The 20083-nt window shown below is 55.9% G+C and overlaps 7 protein-coding genes across 7 annotated transcripts; 4 read left to right on the forward strand and 3 right to left on the reverse strand.

Annotated features, from left to right (window-relative positions):
• Positions 1 to 1105: 1105 nt before the first annotated feature.
• On the forward strand, positions 1106 to 1915 carry CGCS363_v002604 (uncharacterized protein; the record flags this gene model as incomplete). The annotated part of the gene is made up of 1 exon (XM_036634453.1): positions 1106 to 1915. One exon carries the CDS (start codon positions 1106 to 1108, stop codon positions 1913 to 1915), a length of 810 nt encoding a protein of 269 aa, XP_036500186.1.
• Positions 1916 to 2770: 855 nt separating this feature from the next.
• Positions 2771 to 3811, forward strand: eglD-6 (putative endo-beta-1,4-glucanase D; the record flags this gene model as incomplete). The annotated part of the gene is made up of 1 exon (XM_036634454.1): positions 2771 to 3811. The coding sequence occupies one exon, from the start codon at positions 2771 to 2773 to the stop codon at positions 3809 to 3811; it is 1041 nt and encodes a 346-aa protein (XP_036500187.1).
• A 481-nt stretch (positions 3812 to 4292) lies between these two features.
• On the forward strand, positions 4293 to 5294 carry CGCS363_v002606 (uncharacterized protein; the record flags this gene model as incomplete). Its single annotated transcript, XM_036634455.1, has 1 exon — positions 4293 to 5294. The coding sequence occupies one exon, from the start codon at positions 4293 to 4295 to the stop codon at positions 5292 to 5294; it is 1002 nt and encodes a 333-aa protein (XP_036500184.1).
• Positions 5295 to 5404: 110 nt separating this feature from the next.
• On the reverse strand, positions 5405 to 6157 carry CBR1-1 (Carbonyl reductase [NADPH] 1; the record flags this gene model as incomplete). The annotated part of the gene is made up of 1 exon (XM_036634456.1): positions 5405 to 6157. One exon carries the CDS (start codon positions 6155 to 6157, stop codon positions 5405 to 5407), a length of 753 nt encoding a protein of 250 aa, XP_036500185.1.
• Positions 6158 to 7301: 1144 nt separating this feature from the next.
• CGCS363_v002608 (uncharacterized protein) lies at positions 7302 to 7568 on the reverse strand (the record flags this gene model as incomplete). The annotated part of the gene is made up of 1 exon (XM_036634457.1): positions 7302 to 7568. The coding sequence occupies one exon, from the start codon at positions 7566 to 7568 to the stop codon at positions 7302 to 7304; it is 267 nt and encodes an 88-aa protein (XP_036500178.1).
• Positions 7569 to 10173: 2605 nt separating this feature from the next.
• On the reverse strand, positions 10174 to 11446 carry CGCS363_v002609 (Serine hydrolase-like protein; the record flags this gene model as incomplete). The annotated part of the gene is made up of 2 exons (XM_036634458.1): positions 10174 to 10973; positions 11029 to 11446. The coding sequence occupies 2 exons, from the start codon at positions 11444 to 11446 to the stop codon at positions 10174 to 10176; spliced, it is 1218 nt and encodes a 405-aa protein (XP_036500179.1).
• A 7483-nt stretch (positions 11447 to 18929) lies between these two features.
• Positions 18930 to 19554, forward strand: CGCS363_v002610 (Uncharacterized protein; the record flags this gene model as incomplete). The annotated part of the gene is made up of 2 exons (XM_036634459.1): positions 18930 to 19199; positions 19267 to 19554. The coding sequence occupies 2 exons, from the start codon at positions 18930 to 18932 to the stop codon at positions 19552 to 19554; spliced, it is 558 nt and encodes a 185-aa protein (XP_036499213.1).
• Between the last annotated feature and the right edge of the window lie 529 nt (positions 19555 to 20083).

The raw sequence follows: 20083 nt of genomic DNA on the forward strand, positions 1-20083 counted from the left end.
TGATTTCTGCGTCAGTCGTCTGCTGGCGAGTTCCCAAAGACGGCTGAGCGAAGCCTGCATGAGCGATGGTGGAAGTGATACAGTGTATCGAGGCAAAAAGAATTGGTAAGCGCATCTTCTATGTGCTCAGAAGTGACTATGAAGTAACGAGGTAACAACCACAAGGATGGGATGCTTGAAAGCTTGACCTGAATTGTTTATTTCGAATGAACCTTCTACAAGCAACCACTTTATATTCTCAAATATTGCTGTCTATGGTTGATCTCCTGTGAAGGACTTCATGATTTGACTCTCCTAACCTCCAACGGACCCATGATGCCGCCCATTCCTGGCTCCAGCTAACCCCCATCCCCCAATAGCCCCTACATAAATGCACATCATGGCACCTTTTTCACCATCTCTAATCACATCTTTGCCAACATCATGATTTCAATGATCCACAAAGCGTTGGGTGTCGGTGACCTTCGAAGGCAATGCGGTATCAATCGCTTTCCAACTGTCCAGACGACAACCAACAGCCCACCCCTGGTTTACCGCCCGATGGCGGCACAACGGCGCGGACCCCATCTTTGTCGACTATTTTGTTCAGCTGAAATTCGTTAGCACGGCATTGGGTGTGCGGCATCGAGTGTTCGACCTAGACTCAGCGTGGTGATTGTCCGACCTACCTCAACGACAATATCGCATCACATTGTTGGACGCGATCTGAGAGTTCACCCTTGGCTCTCCTCAAATAGAAATTTGGCCCCTGATGTGCATTTGTTGGTTGAGCAAATTTAAGTGAACTATCAGATGTCAAAAGCTTGGATTTGGGGTGTTTTGACGTTGGAACGCTCTGCTGCTGCGTATATCTCATGAATTCACCCCCAAACATGCGTCACTCCGCCACCCCCACCCTCAGCTGTTGGTTCGGCCGGCCACACAAACCCAAGCGACCAGGGAATGAACAACTGTCCACTTCAACAACTTCACCTCTGCCAGCTCGTGTTCAAACGTTTCGCGCGACCCTCAAATTTATGGCAGATGCAAGCTGGTTCCCTTCCGACATCATCAGACTCATTTCTTGACATCTTCCGTACCTATCTTGCTCCGAACGTTCTCGAACATGTCCCAGTCTTCTGAGTACTCGCACGACGCTACCGTCAAAGCCATCACATCCTTTTATGAATTCATGAAACGCATGCATGCAGAAGAGGCGGCGCTCCTGGAATACCCACCTCCAACCGGCTGGCCGCAAATCACGCACGAATATTTCGCTAGCCTGGGTAAGACGAAGGAGGTCATTGAACTTTTGAGGAGCATTCCATATTTCGTTTCCGGCCCGTATGGTATTCCATGCATCCTGAAGTCAACTAGGCCAATTGAGTATATCGACTGGCAGTACTCTGAGGAAATCAAGAGATGGCCTGCCATCGAGCCCCCCGAGCTAGACAACAAAGAGGGTAGACTTCCGGGTTACATCATAGACCTTGCATCAGCCCAAGAGGAGCAGGTTGGATGGACCCTCCTACTCGACACCAAGCGCGGAGTTGTAATACTGTGGAAGAACGACGGTGATCTTCCCCGTTGGGCCTGGTGTTCGGATGCGAATCCGTACGATGTGGAAGTTGACCCATACGGGCCTGAGGGATGGAAATGTATGCCGACCTATCGCATCGAAACCTTCTTCGAATTCTGCAAGGAGCAGTATCGAATCATGAACTGGACGCCAGATCTTCTTCGGGGCGACGTATGTCAGCCGAACGACGTTGACAACCCCTGCGAGGGCGACTTGAGGAGGAGACAGATAATGAGAGATGCTGGGTGGCCAGGCACCGATGGAGAAGGTACTGGATGGGACAGAGAGAAAGCAGAGAAGGACCTCGAAGAATACGAGGAAGAGATAAGGTCATTGCGAAGACAGACCTCGACATAAATCTTGATCGGCAAGAGGATATGTAGTGAAGAAAAGTTCGCTTGCGGGCACATAATAAAAGCCCATGCTCACTCACTCTTTACGAGCGCTTTTTAGTTCTTCCTCGGCTCGGAAAGAAGTTTTCCAGACGTATCCCTCAGGGCATTACAACAATGCTACATACTCCTCTTGATCACATACAGTTCACAGGCAAAGCCGCGCCTCATATTCCGATACCCCCTATTTCGCCTACACCGGCAGTGGCAGAGTGACCTCACGTTCTTGTCTTCCTTCACGATTATCCGCATCCGACCCAATGTACGGAGAGCGCTTCTGGAAGCCCTATCAGATAGGCGCTGTGGCTCATGCAGGACAAGAGGCTCTTGATATTAAGGATACACTAGCCAAGCGGGCCGCCCATGACAGCCGGTGGGATGCCCCATTGATGTGCTTCTTGAACAACCGCTTTGAAATTAGCCTAGTGCGCCTCCCTAGGGAGTTTTCTTAGGTCGACGAACTGTCATGCAGCGACGCGTCCTCCTTTGAAGCCTATTCGCCTACATCTTCAAGGGTGCGCTCCAGCCCCGGCTGCTCTTGAAACGGAACGGTAGACGTCGAATGAACATGTCGGCGGCTTGCGTGATGACAGGACCAACCGGCATTTTCAGGTACAGGTGACGATTGCACGGCAGTCAATTAGGAGGCCGGCAGTCAGAGTCATATGGCGTGGTGTTCTCTCTACATAACCAAGCAACACCACTGAGATGCCAGGACAGCGTCCTTTTGGTCTCTCATCCTCTCCTGTGCCGGTCAAGTCATTGGCTATCCATTCATTTCCATCCTTTACAGTCTCTTCCATTCCAACCTCACATCAAGATGAGGTCTTCCACCCTCCTTAGCTTAGCCGCTGCCATCTCCAGCGCGTCCGCTCATTACTTCTTCCCCCACCTCATCGTCAACGGCAACTTCACTGGCTACAACGAATATGTCCGCGAGAATACCCAGGGCTACATGCCCCTGAAGAATGGATACGACAGCACAGACCTCCGCTGCCGGACTGACTCCATGCAGTACGCAAGCAAGACCGGCGTCTACAAGGTGAAGGCCGGCGATGAGGTTGGGTTCGGCCTCAACTTCGGCGGGCGGATCCAGCACCCCGGCCCGATGCAGGCATACCTTTCCAAAGCTCCGGGTGACGTGCGAGAGTACGACGGCTCCGGCGACTGGTTCAAGATCTTCGAGCTCGGCCCCAAGACATTCTCCAGCGAGGGCATCCAGTGGGGTGCCTATGACGTCGGCAACTTCACCTTCAAGTTGCCCGAAGCGACACCAGCAGGACAGTACCTCCTCCGCATTGAACATATCGGCGTCCACGGAGCGGGAGATTTCGGTGGGGCCGAGTTTTACTTCAACTGTGCGCAGATCGAGGTCGAGAATGCGAGCGGTAGCTCCGGAGTGCCGGGGCCGTTGGTCAAGATCCCCGGCTTGTACACCGGCCACGAGCCTGGTATCGAGTTCTACATGTACCGCCCGTGGATTGTGAACTACACCATGCCCGGCCCTGCCGTGTGGCCGCAGCCCCTTGCGGCGAACGTCACGGCCGAGGGTGTCAGCATTGCCCCGACTGCTACTCCTTGGACTCTCCCGGCAATCACCTCGACTCTTGAGGCGGACAATACGGTGCCTGCAGCGACGACGACTCTCACCTCCAACTCTGCGTCTCTTGAACAGCCCGTTGGAGGACTTGTCTCTTCAACGTTGAGTGAAAGTGTTCAGACGGCTGAAGCGGTTTTGGTACCGTCCACGACATCAAACTCGAGCGCGGCGATCGTCTCCGCAACTAGCACCTCCAGAAAGTCGCGATGCGCTCCACGAAGCACGGTGATTCAGACTGTCTACGTTACTGCAAGTGTGTAGGAGACCCGAAGTGTCATACTACACCCGGAACTCGATCTTCTCCTTCCACAGTGTAACTTTCTATGAAAACGTGCGACTAGCCCTCAGAGAATGCCAAAAGTTATAAGCCTGAAAGAGCCACAGAGTGCATGTCCCGTCATCTTCGCCCGTGAGTTTCAACGTTCCTCTTCTAGCGGCGGGATACCGCACCACCGCCAATGCGCACGGCACATCCGGAGATCTTTTTGTGGCTACTGAAGTCTGACCGAAACCTAGTCTGGAAGTTTATTCAGAAGGTTCACGACACTTTTGTGCTGCTTTTAGTGATGCCTTAAATTCGATGAACACCTCCTTTACAAGGCCCGTCATCTCAATCCTCCTTCTGTCACTTCCAATCACAATGTGGTTATCATCCCTATTCAGAGGCCCGCCCATTCCCCGTGCAGTATTACCCATACTCTTTACACTTTCATTCATAAGCATCTCGTTGATAATAATGAAAATGCGACCGAACACCAGTCTCAACTTCACGAGTAAAATCCTCCGAGGCAAGGACGAGATACCAAACCAAGTGCACTTTGTTTGGGCACTCTACGACGTTGATTCTGAGCTTAAATTTGCCTTCGAACAATACCTATCGATGTACTCAGCCTGGTTCTATCTGAAACCACACACGATATATCTCCATACAAACGCCAAAGAAGCTCAGATTGATCGCGCTCGCAACGGATCCTCGGGAAAGTGGGCTGCGCGAATATTCTCGATGCCCGGTCTTCAAGTGAAACGGATGGAAGCCCCGCGCGAGACGAATCAAGCAGTCAAATTGGCATATAAAGAGCACATCTCAGACTTCATGAGAGTCAAAGCCGTCCATGAATATGGCGGTGTGTACATTGATTTCGATGTACAGGTGTTACGAGATGTGGCTGCGCTGCGCAAGAGCGGATTCACGGCTGTCGGAGGCCGACAGATAGATCAAAACTTGAACAGCGGCACGTTCATGTCGAAAAAGGGTGCCAAGATGACGAAGCTATGGATGGAAAATATGCACAAGGTCTACAACGGCGGGTGGACAACACACAGCAATTGGTGTCTTACCAGAGTTGCGGAGAGTCTGGTTCGCGAACCAGGCGAGGTGCTCATCCTCGACAGTAAAGCTTTTGCGCCAGTCGGCTGGAATCCGGAGGACGCAATTGAGTTATTTGGGCTACAAAACGAAACTCTGGAGCTCGACATTGACGCCGGATTAACAGCGTCAGCGGATGATGGAGAAGTCAAAATTGACTGGACTCCCATCAAGCCATCGTGGCCCCTGGATTGGGCAGCAACTTATTTCTTACATGCTTTCACCCCAGATTGGAACGTCATTCCTATTGAAGGGTTCCAGGGAGTCACGCCGCACTATGTTCTAAGTCGTCAGAGCAACTACGCATTAGCGACATATCCTGTTGTGAAGCATATGTACATGAATGGTCTCGTGACGATGCAGGATGGGGAGTATTAAAGGCGGGGCAACGATTAGGAAGATTCATAGCATAGTTGAGAGGTGGCATCTTGATAAGTATATATACCTAAAGCAGGCATGAAGAATGAGATGGTCTTGGTGCTCAAGTCTTACCAAGGAATAGTCCCATTTCTACTCGAAAATGTCGCTGACACCCCACTTCTCTTCTCCAACGTAGCCATCTCTACAATTCTCCTAGCGCCCAGCTCGGGCGAGGCAGCCCCATGACTTGCCAAGATCTCTTCGCCCATAGATGCTGTCATCTGGGTGTCGACCAATCCTGGGCAGACAGCATTCGCAACTCCTCCAACCTCTTTCAGTACCTTGGCATAGCCGACAGTCAACATGTTGACCGCGGCCTTGCTGGCATCGTACGGATTGAATGCGAGGTCTTGGAACGCCAAGGTGGTGTCTAGCGCCGCGCCCATCGATCCCTTAGTAGAGCTGACGAAGACGATCCGCGGGAATTCGGACTTGCGGAGAAGCGATAAGAGTTTGTCGGTCAAGACGGCAGTGCCGACGACGTTTGTGGCGAAAGTGGACGTCCACTGCTCGCGGACGGAGAGGCTGTGCCTCACGTCAAAGTGTACAGCGGCGTTGTTGACCAAAACATCGAGCTTGCCAAATGTTTCTGAAATATAGGCGGCAGCAGCAAGTATGTCTGCGTCGACCGTGAGATCGAGTTGTATAGCTGACGCGAGCAGACCACGAGACTTCAGGAATTCGGCTACATATTGGCCGGCAGCAAGGCTCCGAGATCCGATGACGACGTGGTAGTGGTGGCCCGCTGCTAAGATTTCGGCAACGGCACGGCCAATCCCGCCATTGGCTCCTGTAATAAGAGCAACTGTTGGAGATTCCATAGTGTTGAGTATTGCGATGAAGTGTTTGGGGAAGGCTTTTGGGAGAGCTTGGTTTGGTATGTTTTGTTCCTCTTCTCTTCACTCTCAATTATATATACTATCCCAAATGACTCAGGATGATAATGTCTCTGTGAAGGGCGACTCATCATGATGATGTTTCGTAAAGGGTGGGAAGAGATAAGAGATTTGTGATGGACTCGTTATTCGAGGCGGTAAGTTGGCTCACCTGAGCTTCATTAGCTTAAGAGATAGGAGTTGATGTTGCTCATATCCCCGGGCTAAAGACAGCAACTCGACGAAAGCTACGTCCCCCAGCCGAGGCCAGCAACATCCGTCACTAGAGAACTACCTCTTATAAAACTCAGTCATGTTAACGCAGCACCCTAGACTCCTTCGCAGCTGAAACTGCAGTCAATGTTTCAGAGAGGCCCCGGATGCCGTCGCCGGCGAGACAGAAGCCGGCGCCGTGCGGGGCCATGCGGGGCCGCGACTCCGGGAATAAGCGGAGCGGCCCAAGTATGAGTGATTTGCGGATGATCTAAGTATTCTACCTGATGATGAGCTTTGGCATCAAAATCTATCCAAATCAGAAGAAGTGTCTAAGGGGAAAGAAACAGCAGATTCGAGAAAGCTGAATACAGCCCGATTTTCTGTGTCAAGCCAGGAGGTGCTCACCCCGCGCTTGGTGCGTCATGACTTATTAACCCAGCGACGGCTTCAGCTTTCAGACCGAGGCACTACGCATGCAGACCGACGTCAATGAAGCTCTTCAGCAATTCAGGTTATAGATTTGTCTGAGCAGGTTGAGAACGGGACTTTGATCATGGGAAGCCACTGCTTTATGATAACCATAGGCAAGTCCAGTCCTTGACCAATGTCTTGGTCTGTCTCAGCCTGCAATGAACGTAAAGACCTCAGAGTCTCATCCCAATTCATATAAATAAACTACTTAAGGAAGGCCGATTTACACTCCATCCGGATCCCCAGGCTCAATGACCTAAGCTCCAGCCGTCTGTCAAGCCTCTCGCCGCCACCAAATACCCAAAGTATATCCCCCTCGGCTCCATCAACATGAGAACTCATCCTGGGCTATTGATTGGTGGCTTAAGTCCACCAAGTAAGTAGCTAGCCAATTGTGTTACGCCTAGCACTTGATCTTAGAGCCTTTCTGCGGCGTGAAGCCAGCTACTTGGCAGCAGTTCTCCTTGACTCCTTTGCCGCTACCCGGACTCGCACCATGGTAGACATCCCACTTATACGCGTTGCAGTTGTGGAACTTTTCGTTCGTAGAGCCTGCGGTGTTGGGGTGAGGCCTGGTCCTTCCTCTCGGGACCATCCCGCGCAGGGGCGGAAGACCCAAGCTGGGTCCGATGAGGAGGAAAAGGACGATAACGCGCCAGAATGTGAACATTGTGATGGTAAAGAGTTTTGTTGAGAATATTAAGAGCTTTTTATTAAGAGCTTTAAAGATAGCTATGTCCAGATGATGATAGTGCTGTTGATTATGAACGGGCATTTCTTTGCGAAATAGGCAACTGCCTGCTCTCTTATACCTGACTTGACTTCCATCATCGCCCGCAACGAGTGAGGCCTGCGTAAGCCAAAGGATAACTTCACTGATTTCCGAAATATTTTTCCTCTAGACAAAAGCATGCCTTGCGTGTTCGTATCGTTGAGTTCAGCATAGCGCAAAAAAGAAGCCATCTCCGTCGGCGCAGGCGTGACTCGCGCAGGGCGTCCACCGGAAGAATTCCAACGAAGCCATCGCCGGCCAGGCCACGGCTGGGTGGACGTCGCTGTGATAGGGTCACAAATACCCGCTGCTCCAGAGTATTGGGTTCGCGTACTGCATCCCGCCTTTAACCAGCGCGGGGTCGTGGTCTGGCGCTAGCGAAACTGCCGACGATGGAATCATGCTTATTGCCCAGCTAGGCCGAACGGTATTGTTGGAGTTTCCCACCTTGTCCAGGGTCCACGGATAAGACTTCCTGATGCGCTTGATGGAAATTTGTTGTTGAGCTATGCGGAAAGGCATCCGTGTAGAGTTGTCAATCCCAACCAATCAGATGGTTGGTCCCCTAAAGATACTTTACGACGGGCCCGTCGCGAGGGGTAGAGTTATGCACGATGCAATATTGACAGAAGGTTTTCGAGGTGGGGGGGAGAACGCTTCTTTACACTTGAATGGCATAAACTTATCTATACACTCTGTAGCTTCTTATTACCGTGTCTACGCGGCTCCTACAAAGTATCCGGCCCCGTCCACCGGCTCCTTATTCTGCGCTAACCCGGCTGGACCTGCGGACTAGTCCGCGATATCCCCAGCACACGATATCCCGCGCGGAGGTTGGGAACACGATTGCAGTAGCTTCGGAAACCTAGAGAACCCCTGGTGGTTGACTTGCGAGATGAGGCCGCAAGTCCGCGAGTAAATCCTGTTGGGAGAGTTGACTCCGCTTTCCAAGCTCTCACGCCGCGTTGGTGCGTCTCACGGCCGAGTGTGATGAAGGATCTCCAATCAACACCGACCGCATCGGTAGAAAGTCAGCCCGAATGGTTTCCGCTCAACGCTTACGGATATCCTCATGGCTGATTGGGCTCTCAAAGCTGACCATCAGCTCTCCTCCAGGAAATGCGAAAATCCTGGCAAAGTTTCCGTCTTCTTCCTGTCTGAATTCCAGAAATCGTGAGAGCAAAGCGGTATAGCTGCGATACTTCATTTCAAAGACTATGTCTTTCTGTGCCATGAGCTCTCTGAGCCGAGGTCATGAACTGCACAACGCTGCGGATGCCGTCACCCCACTCATTCACGACCATTCCACCTCAGAAGCCCCAGGGGATACAGGAGAGAATCTCACTTCAACCACTTGCACGAAGACTCAAAATGGAGACTATGCACACAGGCAACATCACTTCCGAAACGCGTCAGCAGGCTTACTCTCATTGATCTCGTCTCTTCTCGTCTTCCCCTTGGTCAGCGGCTGGTTAAACCTCGAGCGTCCTGGACACGAGTCCATCTTTGAGCGGAATCTGGTACGTTGATAATAACGTGGACAAGACCCCATGGATACTTACAACTTCAGACCTGGGAACCTCTCGTCTCAGCGATCCGCTGGTCAGAACCAGACGCGATACTAGTCCTCCTGCTCCTCATTCTATACGCCGTCTCAACATCTTCATTCCGCAGCGCCCGAATCCACGATTCCTGGCAAGACGTGATCATCACAGTATTCCTCGGTTCCGGCTTCTGCGCAGTCGTCATGGTGGTCGCGATCAGAGGAAAATGGGCAGATGTGTTTGACGGTCTTCTAATAATCATCCCTCCACTGCTACCCCTGGCAATCTGCTTTAGTATAGTTATTCATACCTTGAGTCGCCGAGCCGCATGTCTTCGTCGGGAGTTTCGGAACCAGGAGCCTTGACTTGGCATGATAGGTTAGGTTACTTGCAGAGAGATTCTGTGTCTAGTTTGCATCGCATCTTTTTATCTCATGATTCACACAAGCAAAGTCTCGTCCGTAGCACCTCTTGAGGGCCATCATAGCAAAACTGGAATGAAATCTCCCAAAGAAACATCAAAATAACTGTAAGGTTGCAAACCGTGCTCTCCCTCACCAACATGCCACCAGACCCTGATCGACAGTCCCACACAACTAGAACCCCCGGACCGAAAGCTCCATGAACGGGCCGTGGAATGGAGAGGTCCCTTGGTCCCTCGGTCCCTCCAGACAACCCTTCCCTTCCGTCCGGGCGATGAGACACCAGATCTCTCGACCAAGACACGGCATTGCAAGAAACCTACCCTAGCAATCCTCCCGGCCTACCACACCACATTCCTCTCCACGGGGGTGAGCACGGAAAGGGTCTCCAGCTCAACTCAGCCGCATCTTTGATGACTCTAATCTAAGTACTCTAACAAAATCTAAACAACTCTTGATACGCACGCAACGTCTAGCCAACGAAACACAACCCCGATCTAAAAATGCCAACACCCAAAATGTCTATCCAATCTAGCTTCACTCCCTCTCCCACGCCGCCAAAACCCCATCCACAATCTCCTCCCCCTTAGTCACCCCAACCTCATGCCCCGCCTTCAGCACCAACACCTCCACCGCGTCCTCCCCCAACACCCTCCGCGCATCCCACACCGTCTCCCCAGGCACCACAATCTCGTCCCGCTCCCCAAGCACAAACAACACCCGCCCCTTCCTCAACCCGGCCCCGGCCACATCCCCCTCCTCCCTCCGTGCCTCCAACACCTTCGCCAGCACCCTCCACTCCTCGTCCGCGCGATCATACACCGGCGCCTCCCGGATCGTCGACACATAACTCCCCACAAACCCCTCGTGCGCCGCCAGCTGCCACCCCACAACCTCCCCGATCCGTCCCCCGCCCACAAGCCGCAGCTCATCCCACCCGGCCTCCTCCACGCCGTCCACGGCCTCCGCCTCCGGCACATCCCCCGCCCCCGCCCTCTTCGCCGGCGCCAGCCGCCGCCCGACAACCCACCTCCTGAACCCCTCCGGCAGCAACGGCGAATTATACAGGAACCGGCTGCGCCAGCCCACGTGCGCCGCCGAGCGGATCAGCCCCCCCGGCGCGACCAGCGTCAGGCTGCGCACGAGGTGCGGGCTGCTCGCCGCGAACGCCGCCGCGACGGCGCCGCCCAAAGAGTACCCCAGCAGGTGGAACGCGTCGTCGCCCGTCCACCCGCGCAGCGGCGACGACGCCAGCGCCAGGAGGATCTGCGTCGTGTACAGCCGCGAGTCGTACGGCAGATCCGTCGGCGCGTCAGAGTACCCCCTCCCAAAGAAGTCTGCCCATCCAACATTCAGCACATATTCCTAAAAAGAAAAGGGCGAGCAACTCACCAAAGGTCATCACCCTCCACCCCCGTCTCACAAACTCCCCCGCCACGCCCCCCAACGCCAGACACGGCGTCCCGATCCCGTGCAGCAGCAGCACCCTCTCCGCCGCGTCCTCTGGCCCCCACTCGTACACCCGCAGGTTCCCGTACGGCGTGTCCACGTCCCGGGCGCCCGGGAACACGTCCGGCGGGTACGGCAGCTCGTCCCGCGCCAGCGTCGACAGCCGCGGCAGCACCGTCCACCGCGGCGACCGCGCCGTCTTGCGCCGGTCGCGCCCCGGCGACGGCGCGATGACCGTTCTGGATGCCGCCGGGCTCCGTATGAGCAGCGTCGCCGCCGCCACGGCCGCCGCGAAGCCCGCCAGCCCGAGGCCCAGGTGCGGGAGGTCTGGGCCTCCGCCCCCGAGGAGCCTGTCTCGCATGTTTCTTGGTGTTGTTGTTGCGGGCGGTCGCTTTAATGTGTCGCTAGTGCCCGTCTACGAAGTAGGAAATGCAAGGCTGGGGAACACAGGATGTTGCGGGAGAATATTCACGGGAGGACGTCAAGGTTGCGGTTGCGGTTGCGCCGGTGTGGGACGGTCGGGCCCCGTCGCCGCACGGAGGTGCGGGATGATGGGACCCCGCCCTAAACCCCCCAACCTCGGCAGTCTACGGTGCATCTTTCTGTAGAGGTACCCTGAGCTCCCTGACTCGACTCCAAAGACCCCGGCATGACTAAATGAACTCGATATTACCGAATCCCAAAGGGCTTACGCAGCGCTCGATTGACTGCCGCACGGGTTGGCAAGAGTAAACAAAAGGGAAAACACGGAAACAGCTCAAGATATCGCAACGGGTCGGTCGTTCCCTAGTCTCGTCGGCGTCGCCGCCCAGGAAGCGCAGCGCAGCGTGGCACCTCCTCCGCTGCGCCCAAGAACGTGACGTCGTTCGGACCTGGGGCACCCCTTGCAGGCCCGAACCCGTCTCACTCGCACGAAAGAAGAGGGACGACCGCCGATTTAGATTTCAGGAGGGGCGGACTATGCGCCAGACTCGGAACGATAATGCAGGCCCTCAGAGATCTGCCGGGCAGGTGCAGTAAAGACAATATGCAAATGAAGAAAAGCAGCGCTGTCGTGTGAGTCGCAGTCGGCGGCAGGTTCGTTCGGCGTTCCGAAGATAGCAACAGAAAACCCCCCGAAGCAGACGCGAACCAAGGCGACACCGCCCTCGAACTGCCTGCATCGCGCCGGGGCTGCATCGGATGGAAGCGGAGCGGGAGCGTTGGGTGTTGGTGCTGGTGCTGGCAAGTCGGTGATGGGCAGAGCAGACACACACATGGGCTGGGCTCGCCCTTCCCATGTTCCCTCCATCTCTCGCTCTCAGCAGCCCACCAGCCAGTCGAACTGCGAGAAAGACATGCTGGTGCTGGTGCACTGTGCAGCTGGCAGGTTGCCCCACCACACAAGCGTGGCATGGCTGCTTCCACATGCACCAGCTTAAGGTAAGTTGCTTGCTGCCGGCATGCCAGATGCGTCGTCGGGTGGTTTGTGTGTGGTTCTGGGGCTTGTTCGCCGGTCGCCTGGGCGGGCTTTTTCTGGCGGCGCCGAACAAATCGTCCGCATTCCTCTGCTTCTTTGCTTCTTCCTCGTTGGTACAGTAGCATCTAAGCTACGCTCTTCGGCAACCGCCGCTCCACGCAGCTGCGCCCAGCTGTCTAACAGAACCAGTCCCTCGTACTGTAGCTTCTCCAACTACCTCTAGCTCCTCAGCTGTTGTCTTGGCCATGACTCTTGTACACCACATGGACAGATGAGGGGAGGGGAGGACAGGCGAGCAACGGTGAGAGCGGCGGGATGGTCGAAGCTTCCCCCCACCAGACCGACGGCAGACACAGACGCAGAACCTGGGGGTTTGACACTGGGAAAGATGATGGTGAGACAGCAAATCCCCATCCCACGAACCGCCGCAGCAGGCGATGCACAAAATCTCGCTGGTCTCGGATCCATTGATCCAAGTCTGGTCCAACCTTGAAGCCAAAATGGCGGTGTGGCAGTGGGAAAACCAACCACAGCACATCTTCCCCCGCGACCTTGGTGGGTGCCGCTGCCACGCATGTGGCTTTCGTCCTCTCGGATTCCCTGCCACCCCTTTCCCTTCCCTGGGCCCTGATGCATGCAAATGGGCAGACAATGCTCCGTCCTCCGTCGAGAACAATGACCCACGACAGATCTTCGTGGGGTGAGGCCTGTCTCGTGCCGCCGCGCAGAAAGTAACGATGACATTCGAACCTCCGGCTTGCCTGCCGTTCAGTCGTACCGACACTCAATGAACCGCCCCCAACGCCGACTTGCACACGGCACGCTGGTAGTTTCACGCGGGCGTCCGTACTGCAGGTAGCGGCAAGGTTGGTTGGTGGATGGTGGATGACGGGCACGGTCGACGAGCTAGAAGGCTGGGCCTGCCTCCAGAGGCTGGAAACAAAAGAAGGTTACCCGACGTTGTCATCGTTTGCTTCTCCCACCTCCCCAAGAGAAGCTTGGGTGCTTGTAGGTGTAGGGCGGCGAGAGGGGATTGGACGCTTCGCCCATCAGGATGTGAACTGTGTGATAACGCAGTTCGAACTCAATGGCAGTCGACAACGACCATCCCCACACCTCCAACTTTCTTTTCCCAGCGTCCAGGCCCTGTCCGATGAGAGAGCTGATTCGCTGTGGTGGTATTGTCCTGCTGCAGGCTGCCAGGCATTGGGCTGTGAAGGCTCCGCTCCTTCGCAAGACATGGCCCGGGCAGAATCAACACCAAGGATAGAGCGTCAATCCAACCTCGATCGAGGAACACCAGCCCTGAATAGCACTGGACGGGGCCGGTCTTGCCTGCTGCTGGAAGGGTCCTCCGCCTACCCAGGCACGAGGATGACAGAATCCAGGAACCTTTTGAGCCCTGGTCGACCGCTGTCATGTTAGTAGTGACTGGCGAGCACTGTACTGTGTCACCGATTAGCACCAACCTCCCTCCGTCCTAGGCGCCAAAAGCGCGGAAGCCATTGACGAATTACCCCGCGGAAATGGAAACGGAGAGGCAACGGAAGAGACGCCTCGTTACGTCGCATGGGCAAGTCCTATGTTTGTAGCGGACGCCTGATACCGAACACAAAGTGTAGACGATAGATTGAGGCGGGAGAACAAGCACGCACCACGCAAGGCGAGGACGGCGGCGGCGACGGGACGGGTGAGACGGAGACTGTGACGGCAGAGGCGAGCGCCGTGCGTGGGGTGACGAGGCGAACCGCCTGCGCAGGCAGGCTGGAGCATGGGAATGTTCGCCCCCCTTTCGTCACCTGGAATCCCCTCCCTGCCCTGACGAGATCCATAGTGGGAGATCACGAAGGCATCGTCAGGTGTCTCAAGATGGTTTCCCGTCCTCATGCCCCAGCCGTGCCTGCCCTGCCTTGCCCTGCCCGATTGCCATCTTGGCAGATTGGCCTCTCTCCGCAGCGCAGGGGCATCCAGCAAGCAAGCCAGCCAGCCAGCCAGGGACTTTCACAGCCCTCGATAATTGACGAGGAGCGAGAGGGGGAACAGGGACTCCAGGGAGGGAGATGCTGTGCCACAGTGGGCAATTGCGCAGATTCCAGGGTCTGCCCCGGGTGGCTACTGGCATGGTCGCGCAGGAGGCCCGTCCGCTTCATGCAGCCTTCGATGCGATGGAAGACACGGGTGCCGCAGCAAATCCCACGCTGGACGGTTGTTGGAATGGGACGTTCCCTGGAGGGCAGATTTGGTCGAGAAGACGTTGGCGCCGAGGGTGGAAAGATTCCTAGAGTGGAAGCCGCCGTCGACAACATTAGGTTGATGCGTGAGGCACGGCATGTCGAGGTTAACTGTATCTTTTGGATTGCATGTCTATCGAATCTTGCTTGCATCAGCGCATCGGTCGGCAGTCGAGTGCCAATCCGGTTGCTCGGCCATGTGCCGTCTCCATGCCCATGATGTATGCCGTGGGATGGAAAATCGCAAGAATGGACAGAAGGGAAGCATGGATCGATAGGAAGTCCATCATGGCATGTTTATCAGTTAGCCACTGACGGATGATGCTGGGGTGAGGAGGGGGAGGGGCAGGCGGAGAGCGGGCGCCGGCCAGGTGCGAGTGACGATATGACGGGGCGGCAGGAAACCTTCAGTGAGATCTGCGTGTGAATGATGAGTGAGTTGAGGGTGAGTGAGAGAGCTGGTGACGACCGTGTGGTGTGAGAGAGGGACAGAGAGGTGTGCGGTGTGAGAGTGTGTGTGCGACATGCGACGGTTGCCCCGCTGTTAGTGCTGTCTGTGGCCAGACCCAGAGAGCTTCGAAGGCAGGAGGAGGTGGAGGTGGGTGAGATTCGGTACGTACCGCGATCGAGGGCGACTTCGACTTCGACTTCCTCGTCGGGCGGGTCGCAGGTGCAGCAGGTGCAGGGCAGGTGCAGGTGCAGTGGAGGTGCATGTGGCAAGCGCACACTGTGAGGCTACTTGCCTGATGCCTAAGGAGTCAGGCCCACCTCCCACACCACACACAACACACAACACGACAGTGACAGGGCAGGCCGCAACAGCCAGTCGGGACCAGGGCCCTGTCGCTTGAAGCAAGCGTGCCAGCCGCCAGTGTCCGCCACGTTTCCGAATCCAGGCCGCTGGCCAAGGGCCGGGTCATTTCTCAGGGTTTTCCCTTCCATCTCTCTCTCTCTCTCTCTCTCTCTCTGTGTTGTTATTGTCTGCCCTTCCCAACTGCAAACTGCACCGTCGGACCAGGGTCTGGCCACCAGTCATAGCGGCCCTCGATCCCCACCCAGTGCCTGGCTGTCAGTGGCTCACAGCCCCCCTCCCTTCACTGCCTCGTTGTTCGTTATGCAGCCCCGGGCTCTAACCACCTGCAGCACAGCAGAGCAGCAGCAGGAGGGAAGCAGCAGAAGAAGCAGCAGCAGCGGCAGCAGTAGCAGCAGGCACACACATGTATACGTACCCAATGAGAGCCACAGCGTGTGCAACGGTGGGCTGATACAGACAGTGTCGATTCGCTTTCGTTGGGCGAGCCGTGGCTGGATTGACACCCTGCGCTACCGCTCTTTTTACCGCTGCCGCTGTGCTGTTCCAAGTGCAGACTGTTCATTCATGAACTGTGCCATCTGCCCACTTTGCACACGCAGTCATCAGCTATCAGCGGGATGCCCTGTGCTTGTGCCAATGTTTTGCTTCCCAAGTTCCCTCGTCCGTCATCTTTCGTCCCCAAATGTTGGGATTCGATTCGACCGACCGGGGGTCACCCAGGTGAGAGGGTCGGGAAGGGTTTCAACTGAACCAGCACACACTGTGAGCGGACGACATGAAGCCAGCCGAGTATGAGGTCCTTGGGGGAGACTCCAGCCAGCATGGAATGGGAAACACTAGGCTGCGTTTCTCGTGTTTCCAAACATCAGACTGCGCCAGCTTAATGCCCCTGGGGTCACAGTGGCCGCAGTTGACTTCTAGTGTATCAAGGACCAGCAGCCTTTGGCCTTTTGGGGCACTCGAGTTCGAGAACGAATGTGCACTGCCCTGCCCTGCGAGCACGAAGCAGAGCATCTGCAGCGCTTCCCTCACAGCACAGCACAGCACAGCACTGCGGAACCATCAGCATCGAACAAGTTTGCTGAACTCTGACTGGCAGGCCCAGCTCTGGAACAACAACAAAGCCCGTCCGGGGTTGGGTTCTCTGGCGTCCCACCTCAGACGTGGAATCCGGACGACGTCGGAGGGTCTCTGGCGTTCTGCTCTTCCACGCTGGGCTGACTGTCGCCTCCAGCCAGATCGTCGCCGGCTGCATGGCACGATGAGAAAAGAAAGGGACGCCGAAGCGGAAGAGCGAAGACTGGACGAGGGCAAGACATCCGTTGGTCGGACCACACATAGGGCCGAGAGCAAAAGGCGCATGGTCAGTTGATCTCGAAGGAGAGACATGTCGCTGGGAACACACACCACCAGCCCGCGCTGAGGTGACGGGCGGGACAAGGAAGGCGAGGAAGGCTGCACCGCGGGCACCGCCAGTGGGAGGGGAAGCACGCCCAGAAGAGACGAGACGGCGCGGACAAGGACGGGACCGGCGAATGGAGTGCGGACGGTGGGAGGGAGAGAGGACTCGAGGAGGAATACCCCAAAAGAGGCGCTGCGCCTTCAGCGCCTGGTCTTTCATCTCCCGCTCTCCGTCCACCGTCTCGTACGGCACATTAGCATCCCCATCGCGCTGGCTCCCATGGGGTTCTGGAATGACTGGTGTGGGCAGCCAATTTCTCCAGTGGCCGCAAGCGGTAAACTGTACGGTACCGAACTGGAAGAAGGTAAACAACAAGACGAGCACCACCAAGCACAACCTAAGCACAAGCACAAAAACAAGCAGGCGGGCGGGCGGGCGGCTGGCTCTCGGGTCACAAGTCGTGGCGAGACATGGACACACTACCCACGTACTAAGTGGCTAAGGCAGGCACTGTGAAGTGTGAAGAACAACAACAACCCAAGGCCCACAGTGCGTCTGCGAGATGCAGACTCAGTACCTGCATGCCACGCCTCAGCTGGCCCTGCGTCCATGTTCCGACCTGAGGAAAAGCGAGAGTGCCTGAAGGAGGGTCCTGAGATCCCAGTTGGCACATCGGTGGTGACTGCCAGGCACCCACTGTGCAGTAGTGCATACGAAGTACCGTCTGCCTCCAGGTCTGCCTCTCTGTGCCTGTGAAGGGTGCAGTTGCAGTACCTACCTAGTTGCAGGTGCAGCATTGTGCAGTGCGGTGGAAAGTTGGAACGCAACGCAACGGCGCAGCGGCGGTGCTGGGAAAGAAGGTGGGTGGGCAGGAGAGAGGTACCGTCGCTGAGATGCAAGTACCTGTCCTCCTGCCATCGCTGCGACTGCCGGCTCACCAGGACCTCCCAGGCTCGCCGAGTACACGCAACAACACTGTGAACTCGATGCTTTCCTCCCACCTCTCGCTCTTTTCCGCTGCTCATTCACCGTCCACCCATCCACCCATCCAATTCCCAGTCCTGGTCCCAGTCGCTGCTGCCCCCCCAGTCCCAGTGTCCAAATACAGCCAGAGCCAGGCCATGCCCCACCAATACTGTCCGTCGCACTGGTAGGGTTGACGGCAGCCGGCGCCACGCCCCAAATTTACACCAGCGCACTAGGCCGCGCTAGTCCCCGGCGGCTCTAGCTCGAGATCTTCCGGCCAATGGAAACAGGGTGGCGAACTCGCGTATGGCGTCAAGCTGTGGAGCCACAGTGTCGTCCGCCAGAGCACTGTCCTCTGATCATCTCCCATTGGGCACCCTGTGGGTCCACCGCCGCCCCCCCATCCCTCCCACTGCCCAGTGTGCTTCCCGGTCTCCTTGCCCTCCGTGCCCTCCTCGCTCCTCTCGCCTGCCTGCACCTGTCCACCCTCCTCCCACCCTTTCCACTGCCTGCTCGATCCAACAAAACCATCGCTTGCTCCGGGTTCCTCTCTCCCGATACTTTTCAACATCTCTCTTCCCCCTCCATTTTACCGTACCTATTTTCCGCTCACCTCGACCACCAACCATTTCACTCAACACCCACGATATACACATACAACAATTTCACTCCTCCCAAAAAGACAAAAAAGCATTGCTTTATACCACCAATCTGTAACTCTTCAACACGCACACACACTTTTACTCGCACAACGTTCATCGACTCGGCGGGTTTCATTGTTTGTGTTTCAAAACTGCAATAATACCGCAAAGCTCGGCTCACCCACATAAGACCACCGCACTTCCGCCACACACCGCACACTCACGCACACACTCCGCCTCCCCCAACCAACAAAACGGCACCGCTTCTCCAACCTCCAACCACGACGACATCTCTACACATCTCCGATACACCCCGACAGATTCACAGATAATGTCTTCATACTACCAGTTCAACCAGCACGCGCATCCTACCCCTGCCGTCCCCGGCGCCTCCCACAACCACCACGGCGGCCGCAATCGCAGACAGCCCAGGCTCTCCGTCTCCCAAAATGCGCACAAGCAGTTCCGCGGCGTCCGCAGCATGAAGGAGCTGACCGAGACCGCTTCCATCAACGTTTTCCGCACCAAGTTCGAGGCTGGCCGCTCGTTCGACCTCGAGGACGACATGGAGTTCTGCCCTGGCCTGTTGACCGACAGCGACGTAAGTGACTCGGAGCCTTGGATCTAGGTCTCTTGATCCAGTGACTAATCATGGTCGCCTACTGCAGATGCACTCCATCAGCGCCTCTGAACGCTCTTCCCTGGCGAGTAACTCCCCGGAGTCGTCGCCTACGCAGCAACCCCAGACTGTCGCTCCCGGCTTCTCCCTCAACTCCTCTTCTCCCGCCTTCATTCCTCCCGCCTACCAGCACCAGAGCTTGAAGATCCACCAGCCGTCCGCTACCCGCGCCCGCAACGCCATCCCCATCGTTAACCCTGCCACGGGCATCCAGATGTCCAGCCCGCCGCCTTCGGTATCCCCCGCCAGGATGCAGCAGGGCATGCGCAGGTGGTAAGGAAGCCGCGTCTCACTCTCGTAACAGAGGGTCGGGGTGTGCGCCTCCTGCTATCTGTACCGACGCATGCTGTTGTGTTAAACTACTGCTTATTCGGCATCTTTGCTGATCATCTTGGTGGGCACCGAACAAAAAAAAATTTGGCATCGATGGCTTCTCTTGCGGGCTGGGTACCTCAAGGTACTGGGCGGACCGCTGGTGTGGTCTTGCTCTTCTGTTGGCTCAACATTTCTCCTGTATAAACAACCTCACACGACATACCCTTGTTTAACCGGCAAAATTCCTTCGAGGCTTTACACGGCGCGACACGAGAAGTTATCGATACCATTTTCCTTTTTTTGGACTTTCGACTACAAAAAATTCGACAAAAATCAATTCGGTGTCCTACCTCTCAAGGTGAGGCTGGACTTGCACGAATGGCGTTCCCACACGGGTGGTTTTGCATTTTTACGACATTGCATCGGTGCCTGATGGCACCTCGGCGGAGTTCTCGGATATAATTAATTCTCGGCATCTTTTTTCACGGACA

This window comes from Colletotrichum siamense (genome assembly GCF_013390195.1).
Source record: "Colletotrichum siamense strain Cg363 chromosome Unknown KSG_Cg363_contig02, whole genome shotgun sequence".
NCBI lineage: Eukaryota > Fungi > Ascomycota > Sordariomycetes > Glomerellales > Glomerellaceae > Colletotrichum > Colletotrichum siamense.